General features: G+C 30.6%; 1 protein-coding gene across 3 annotated transcripts; it reads right to left on the bottom strand.

The window, feature by feature from the left end:
* Positions 1-295: 295 nt before the first annotated feature.
* LOC123657535 (PI-actitoxin-Aeq3a-like) lies at positions 296-9,342 on the bottom strand. Of its 3 annotated transcripts, none has more exons than XM_045593059.1 (3): positions 9,201-9,342; positions 1,677-1,764; positions 296-485 (listed from the first exon to the last, which is right to left on the bottom strand). In XM_045593059.1, exons 1-3 carry the CDS (start codon positions 9,280-9,282, stop codon positions 359-361), a joined length of 297 nt encoding a protein of 98 aa, XP_045449015.1. In that variant the 5' UTR covers positions 9,283-9,342; the 3' UTR covers positions 296-358. The 3 variants fall into 3 exon arrangements, with proteins under 3 accessions (XP_045449015.1, XP_045449017.1, XP_045449018.1); XM_045593061.1 differs by lacking the exon at positions 9,201-9,342 and adding an exon at positions 5,616-5,734; XM_045593062.1 differs by lacking the exon at positions 9,201-9,342 and adding an exon at positions 5,616-5,734 and having other exon boundaries at positions 1,677-1,761.

The following is a 9,342-nucleotide window of genomic DNA, read 5'->3' as shown; positions in this document are numbered from 1 at the left end:
TAGATTAAGCTCTAATCCTTCTCCTAAATGGAGAAAGAGGCCTATTCCCAGCAGTAGGATGTTACAGGCTGAAGCGCATAAATTAAGTGAGAACATTGTCTTCTCCTATATAAGGTTATAATGCTTCTACATAAAGGTTTTTAGATTTGCATATGACATAATGCTAATTAAATATAATAAAAGCTTAGCTAAGGAGTATATTAAAACATTAAAACTACAGGGAGACATATGAAGAGCGTAAAGAAAAAAAAATGGAAATAAAGTGCTTGTTAAAGTAAACAAAAACAATTGCTTATATCAGTTTTAAAAAAATGTGTGTATTTGTCATCTATGTATCGTTTCACTGTCTTATTATATACTACTTGATTTTGTTAACACTGCAAGTTTCTATGCATGAGGATATCGTATCAAAGTTATTTTCGTTTCCACCACAGCCGCCGTAAACAAATTCAAGACACTCGTCCTTTTCAATGTCGTAATAATACCTGTAAAATATAAATAAATTTAATGTAGGAAAAAATGATAAAACACATGAGTTCGTGCCATTTTTGGCACGAACTTGTGGAGGCCTGTGTCTAGCAGCGGAGTGTGATAGGCTGAAACGATGATGATGATGATGAGGAAGAAATTAACTAGCATCTTGTAAGCCGCTAGAGATTCAGATACTACGTAAGTGTATGCTTCCCTATTTTTGGTCCCCTTCTAATATGTTTAATCTATCTATATGACGACACGCAACGGCCTCAGCACTGGTTTGCGGCTCTTGCGCTGGCGATTGCGGGTTCGATTCCCACACATGGCAAACATTTGTATTGGCCATACACATTTTAGCCGTGGGCTGGGCGTTTGTGCTTGTGTATTGTGTGTATTTTCGGAACCCCGACACCGGAGATAAATAATCAGCTTGAAAATTTTAGCTTAATATCGGTGTGACTAATGAATGGTAGCTTGCCTATTTACTAGCTATTCATATAGAAAATATTATTGAGATAGGGCACTGTAAAGATTATATTGTTCAAAATTTGGTGTAGCCTGACTGGGAAAGATCAGAAAATTACTGCCGAATAATACTGATCTCTTAGTATTGTGTTTATTTGGTGAGTAAGGTAGCCAGAGCTCCTGGCATGGGTAGAAGGCAAAGTCAGCAACGCCCTTGAAATGCTCCTAATGTTGGACACAGGCTATGGTAGCCACGCACCATCGACGGAAGTGGGTAATTGCTCATGAAATCTTGAAAGTCCTGTCCTAGCACTTTTTATAATAAACATGAAGAACAATATCAAGGTTAAAGATGTTGGAAACAACTTAGGAACCGTACGGCCATTAAGGAATAATAAATATATGTATAAGTCTTTAAAAATCATTCCCTCACTATAGCCAGATTAAAGCATTGTCTATAGTTTTTATGGAAAATTTCTTTAAAAATCTGTTTGCAACTATTGCTTGTCTATTTTAAATACAAGTTGTCTAATGTTGACTCAACATGTGTCCCATGAAAAGTAATCATTCCCTCACATTATTATCAACAGACGATAATTAGGTATATCTTTGAGGGTTTTAGCAACAGTCCCATTAGTTTTTGATATTTGAGAATTACGCAAGTACGGCTGTCAACAACCTAGTGCTATAAATATTTGTTACATAAGTTTATTACGAAAAAAATATTTCTCACTTACCTACGAAAATACGCCATACAGTGTCCGGGCTGTACTTGTAATGTACATGCTACGTTCTCTAGGTGTTTTATATTTAGTTCAATATCTCCTAAAACAAATTTAACGGCAATTAGTTCCATTCACACATTTTAACTACCCTAAAATTAATTTAATGATCATATCAATTTTAATATAGGAAAATAGCGCCTTTAATACATTGTATGAAATTTGTTATAACAAACTACGATTTTAAATAAATAAAATAAAATTAATGTATACATACTTCATAAGCATGTTAATAATGTTCGAAGTTGTTGTAGTGTTTGTGGTCTCAAATTAAATGTAATTATTTAGTTTCAGTAGTTTCATCTCTGTTTTCGTAGTCGTAAGTTGTAAGAATTTCAAAAGTTAAAGTAATAATAATTCTGTTTAAAAAAACTTCTATTTGGTAAATAAAATGTAGAAATTAATTTCTAGAGAATCTACTTTTATATATTTTTTTCCTTTATGTTTCCTTTGTACTCCTTTGTATTCATTTTCCTAAGTTGTCAATGTTATCAAATTTTGCATATTCGTGACGTTTTAATGTATTTCTAATCTTCAAAAAAAGAATAAGTTTCTCTCTTTGGCTGATTTTTTTAAGTTATAGGGTAGACTTTTTGCTGGGTATATCGATTTTATTGATTCTTGTTTTAATCATTAACGGTTTGGTAACCATATGAAAAAGAATATTATGAAGTTATGTTTTATTAAAAGCGAGACGTAAGACAATTTGTGGCCAAGTACTGTATTTGTTTATATTAATATATTATTATTACGGGTATAAGTAGCCTAAAAAAACAAACTTTCGAATTGCGTGACACAAGTCATTTTTTACTCTTATTGAAATGTAAAACGTGTTTAATAATCATTAAAAATTGCTGCAATTAACTAATAATTTCAGAACTTTCAATTAAAATTAAATACTTATTGTATCCTTCCGTTATCCAGAAGAATAGAAGAAAAATATAAGAAGTTAACTTCAGATGAGCATTATGATGAATTATTATTGTTCGTAAGTGTTGTACCTAGTAAAACTATTGCGGAATTATCACTGTTGGATAACAACATATATTATTCATGATAATACACACTACCGTGATATAGACACTTATTTGAGTTAGGTGTCTAACTCAAATAAGTGTCTATATCACGGTATCTAACGTGAAATTCGAATTTATCGTGTATTTATTTTTATTTATTTACCATATTAAGCAACAACAATATTCATTTTTTATGCAACTAATTCTTTAATTTAAAAAAGATGATTAAGATTAAAAGCTCTAGGTGTTTACCAACAGTTAAAGTATCAAAAATAATAGTCATTTAACTTAATATTTATAAATTAATAAATAATTAATTTTTAGTCCGTAATAATTAATTGTTAGTCCGTAAATATAATAAAGCAGATTATAGCATTGTGAACACACAGCTATCAAAAATTAATTGGAGAGTTGAACTAGAGGATAAAGATATTACCGAGGCTGTTGATACGTTCTATAGTATCGTGAACGATGTAATTGACAGATATATTCCATCTAAATTAGCCACAGAGACTGGGTATCCTGTTTGGTATTCCCGGCGGTTGATTAGACTTGTAAATGTGAAATTAAAATGGCATAAAAAATGGAAAACGTATGGAAGGCTTAGTGATTATGAAAGATTCTCAGAAATTAGAGCACAAACAAAGATATTAGAAAATTACTGTTACAATTGTTATTTAGAGCGAGTAGAAAAAAATATTAAAATTAATTCAAAAGAATTTTGGGCTTTTATTAAATCTAAGAAAGAGCACATTGGTATACCTGATACTATGTATTTGGATCTGCAATCTGGCTCAGATGGACAAACAATTACCAACATGTTCAGTTGCTTCTTCCAATCTGTATTTGAACCGAATATATCATTCTCGCTTAATACTATGGATTATAACTCTAATACAATCATTGCGTCTTTAGATATATCAGAGAACAAAGTACAATCATACTTAGCTAAATTAGATGTACGCAAGGGGAGTGGGTCAGATTCTATTCATCCTATGTTCTTAAAATAATGTAGTAAAAGTTTAAGCATACCTTTAACTATTTTATTTAAAAAGTCCTGGAATACGGGCTGTATACCTAAAGAGTGGAAGAAATCTTTGATAACTCCGATTCATAAGGGTCTTGACAGGAGGAATGTAAGAAATTATCGTGGAATCTCTAAATTGTCCTATATACCAAAGCTTTTCGAAAAAATTGTATATGACATGATATACCCGGTGTTAAGACCCTTGTTAATGAGTAGCCAGCATGGGTTTATCAATAAGCGATCGACTGAATCTAATCTTTGTGAGTTTTTAGATATTGTACTTAATGCAATGGACTCAGGACACCAACTTGAACATATCGGAATTCATGGGAATTTACTTAGGTGGCTGACATCCTATCTGCGTGATCGGTAACAGGCTGTGGCGATTAAGGGTTACACCTCTTCGTTTGTTCCAATTACTTCTGGAGTACCACAGGGCTCACATTTAGGACCTCTACTATTTAATGTATTTGTTAATGACATTGATAAGTGCTTTTTGAATTCAAATGTAATATTATATGCGGATGATACAAAAAAATTTAAAATTATAAATAATAAAAAAGATTGTGATGAATTGCAGGATGATTTAAATAGACTTGAACAATACTGTAGATTTTATAGCTTGTATTTGAACTTAGAAAAATGTTGTACAATTACATTTTCGAAAAAAGAGAACATATTTTGTATAATTACTCAATCTCTAATGCCAGTCTAAAAAGAGTTACGGAGGTAAGAGATCTGGGAGTTCAGTTGGATAGCAAGCTCATTTTTGACCAGCATATAGACAAGATAACAACCAAGTCGTATAGAATGCTGGGCTTTATATTTAGACAAGGGATGGTTTTTAAAAATGCTCAGACCTTAATTCTCCTGTATAATGCATATGTTAAATCAAATTTGAAATACGCATCTACCGTTTGGAATCCTAAATATAAGAAATACATAGACATAATTGAAGGAATACAAAATAAATTCGTTAAAAGGTTGAAAGTCAAATTTGGATCTGATTGTTTTTCTAAGTTTACTTCCCTTGAAAATCGTAGAGAACACAGAGATCAGCTTTTTCTTTACAAATTGATTAATGGTTTGGTAGACTCTCAGTACCTACTTAGTAGGGTATCGTTTAGGTGCCCCAGTTATTGCACAAGATCCCGAGCAACTTTCTCCCCCTCTGTCACTCGGACAAGGTATTGTGGCAACTCATTTCTCGCAAGGTCATGTAAAGTCTATGACGACCGGTATAATGACATCGACTTGTTCAGCAGTGGGTTCAATGAGTACAAATACTTATTGAAAGGGAAAAAGAAAACTAATCAAAATATGAATTAATGGTTAAAACAGTGTAGTAGTGTTCGATTTGTATAATGTATATTTGTCTTTGTTTTTTTAATGTTATATATACGTCCTAAGTACAACTATATTTTATTGCATTGTGTAGTATGTATAATTATATTTATTGTATTGTCTAATTTATTTGTTCATAGTTTTAAGTGGAAACTTTTTTGGCTTATTATTTTTTTTATGTCTCATGAACGAATTATATTCTTTGTGCTGTTTGTTTCCCAATAAAAGAAAAAAAAAAGATAAACGATATCGTTTGTATTTTTCATTTGAAAAACTATTTTTTTTTTTCTTTTATTTTTTTTTGAACTGAATCTTCTTTAGGCGGATGAGGATAAAATTTTTACGGATGAAACGCAATAATAACAATATTAGCGTCACGAAAATGTGAATATGAATGAATGCGAATAAACCTTTATAATTATTTAACGTTATCAAAGTTATGTATATGTTTGTACTATTTGTTCAATTACGAAACTAAAATAAAATAAATAGGTATAATGAACTCACTATGATCTAGATTAACTGGTCCTGAAATAACAACCGATGTGAGAAATAATGTAGCGAAGACAAAAACAAGTCGACAAGTCATTGTTGACGCTTCTAATTGTAAGTAAGAACTGTTATAGCATGGAATATTTCATTCCTATTTAACCTAATGTGTTTATAAATTATTTTTAAACCATTACTGTGCGACTCGAGCGACTTGCACTAGCGCGCGGCGCTGTCTCATTTGATTTTAAATTATATTCTAAGGTATGCGTCCAAATTATTTGCTATAAAAAGACAAAGTTAATTTTTATAAAATTTGTTGATTAAATGTTTCACATTCGCAAGAATTCATATGTCAGACTCAAATAGCACACTAAAATTACTTTTTCATTATTTTGTATCTATCATTCGTTGCGGAGCTATTTTATAACTATGATAATAATTATCTTCAAAGATTCGTATCATTTCAGTTCAGCTGCAGAATTTTTCCAATTAATGTAATAGAAAAAATATCACCTGAAGACGGTTTTTAGTCGACAACCTACAACATACAACCTGATTCCACAAGGTAATTTACATATGCGTTTAGTGTATTGCCACTTTTAGTTTTATGAATCAATAGCGGACTCGACAGACGTTGTCGTGAATCGTGTCGTAAGTCGTATCTAGCCGCTTAGGAGCTAGGTGACAAGCACGCGTACAGAAAAATTGTACATATTAGTAAATAGTGTTAAGTATTTTTATTTGTTTTGTATCAGGATATCTTATGATAATAAAGTGTACGAGTTCATAACCCAGAGATAACCTAATTTGACGATGAATTCCGAGTAATCATTAAAAACATATATTTTATAAAAAAAATAATTATCACTTTTTCGTACGTAAATAAACTTTTCGACTTTACATTAAGTAGGTTAGAAAATTTATCTACTTAAAGATTATATCGTTCATAGTAAAATTTATTAATCCGATCACGATATTTATATAGTTTTAATAAAAAATGTACAGAACTAGCAAGTTGAAGTGGCAGTGGGCTGGTCATCTGTGTCACTGGACCGATGGCCGTTGGAGCAGACGGGTCCTGGAGTGGAGACTGCGCCTTGGCAAACGCTGTGTGGGACGTCCTCCGGCCCGTTGAACCGACGCTCTACGTAAGATTGCCAGGGTAGGCTGGATGAGGATTGCGTAAAATCGGGATGTCTGGCGCAAAAATATGGAGCAGTGGACTGCAATAGGCTGAACTGACTGACTGACTGACTGTTAATCTGTGACTTTCCACCAGAATTACAGGGTTTTTGATGGATTAACAGTAAGATTACACTAGTCTCGAAGATTTTTAGACGTTAAATAAAGGTATAGGTCGTCTGAACACAAGTGAATTTTATTTATTTTAATTATAACACTGATTAGTTTAGTTTTTTTATTTTTTATTTTTTATTACCAATTAGGAAGGGTATACTTATTTCAGTTAAAACTTATACAACAAACACAATTTTATCTACATATTTAATTTTAATGAAGTAAACAATTTTATTAAGCTTTATAAAAAATTAAATACGAAGAAGTTAACTTTAGAATAATGTGATGATAGAATATTCGTAAACTTAACCTATAGTTCTGATAAATGGGTGCAAAATTTATATTACAATTATAGCGGAATGATCATATATTCACGTGCTACCATGGTTATACGTTTTTGAATCAGACACGCTTAACTCAAATTTTGTCGTATATACCATATATATATGCCAAAATACCTTCATCTTGTAAAATTTTAACAAAAAAAAAATCAATACAAAAATACAAACAAAAAGAAAAGTACTGTTTTTAAAAACACTTTAATGTAAGAATATGAACCTTTTTGAACTGATTAAGCGGTATTTTAACACTGGATTGCCAGTACACATTTACCAGCATCATTTCTAAAGTAACCATCATTACAGTCGCAACCCGGAGGGAGGCAACCTGGTATCGGAGCACAGTTGTTTGGATCCTTCAAAGTTAAACAGCTTTGAGTACAGCTTTGCAACCGGCAAGAATAAAATTTTTCATTTTCTGCACAATCTGTAAATAAATATTGGTATATAATTATTTTTATTAAATTAAAAAAAATACATATTTGCTTAAAGTTAACATAACATTTTTGTACCGTTTGAATGTTCTTCTTTTCGTTCTCGTTTTTTGTGTCCTTTTTTCTTGATGAGTATTTATTTATATTGATTACAAAATAGTGGTCACCCAGTGGTCGAGATTCGACCATAATTAATTTGAATTATAAGGTTGAACATTATTAAAGTTCTATAAATTGTAAAACACTATACTTCTATAATCACAGACATCGCTATGGCTACAATGTTAATTTGCCTATTTTGTTCCAAACAAATTATATGAAATTTAATTAAAAAAAAAAAAAAATATTAAAATAAAGAATACCTTTTTTAATCCATAATCTATTCTCAATTTGACCACAAACTTTAACAATAAACAAAAGATTTCATGTACAAGTAGATTTCATGTATTTTTTATACATAATTTTCTGCTTTTAATCTGCATACTTTCTCTATGTAAACTGTATGTGTGCGAAAATTTACACGCCTCCGTCCGCGCAATTTTCGTGAAAAGGGGTACAAAGTTTTTTCTTCACGTATTGATCTGATCACGTAATGATGTATTAATAAATTAATTTCAATCTCTTATTTTTGATTTCATCATCCTTTTATTGAATTAAAGTTTGTTTTTTATTTTCATTTAGTTCGTCGTGTTAAAAATTTAATTTCTCTCTAGATTATTTTTTTTTAATACGCGACAAATACTTCTAGTGTTTGTACTGCTAATGTATCTTTATCACTGATATTAGTGAGTTTTATTAATCCCAATTTTATCATTGGAGATATTTAGCCTTAGTATATTAAGCCTATAGTTCGCATCAAATTTTTTTTCTGTTAATCTTAGTATTTTTTCCTTCAAAATAATGTTTTTTGTTATATAATTGAATCCAATATATTAATGTTGATAATATGAAAAGAGTATTTTTTATTTCATCAACAGTTGTTGCAATATATAATTGCAAAATGTCACTATGAAATTGAAAATAAATGAGACAATGATTTCGTAATTGCAGCAAAAATTAAATATAGAAGCGGCATGTCTAGTGTTTATCTTAGGAACTGCTATTGAACACTCAAGTAAATATTAACAGAAATGTTTAAAAACAAAACAAAATAACTGACAATGTAAACAGATAAGTAGGTAGCCTTATAGTTTTTAACTCATCAGATACGTAGATAGGTTCAGGGTCGAAAACGCGCTTCCGATGCTTCTGGTATTGCAGACGTCTATGCTATGGTAATCGGTAAGCTATGGTAATTTAAAAAAAAAAAAAAAAAAAAAACAAGCAATTAGTAGTTTACTGACAGTAAAGGTATTAAAAATTAATTTATACTGTCACTAACTTAAATATCTACAGATAAATGGATAGTTTATCATTTTCATTTCAAAACCAATTTTTTTTTAATTAAATATCAACCTAAGCATTATTAAGTACTGTAATAGTTTTCATTCGGTAACGACATTAAATTAAAATGAATAAGTATATGAACTTACTTGAATTTTCATTAACTGGACCTGTAAAAACAATCGACGCGAAAAATAATGTCGCGAAGACTAAAATAAGTCGAAAAGTCATCGTTGGCGCTTCTTAGTTGAAACAGTTGTGATGTAGATTGTGTTTCGTATTTATATGCAA

This window comes from Melitaea cinxia, chromosome 11 (assembly GCF_905220565.1).
Source record: "Melitaea cinxia chromosome 11, ilMelCinx1.1, whole genome shotgun sequence".
Lineage (NCBI taxonomy): Eukaryota > Metazoa > Arthropoda > Insecta > Lepidoptera > Nymphalidae > Melitaea > Melitaea cinxia.
The sequence above is the reverse complement of the archived record's forward strand: the minus strand, read 5'-3'. Positions and strand labels throughout refer to the sequence as shown.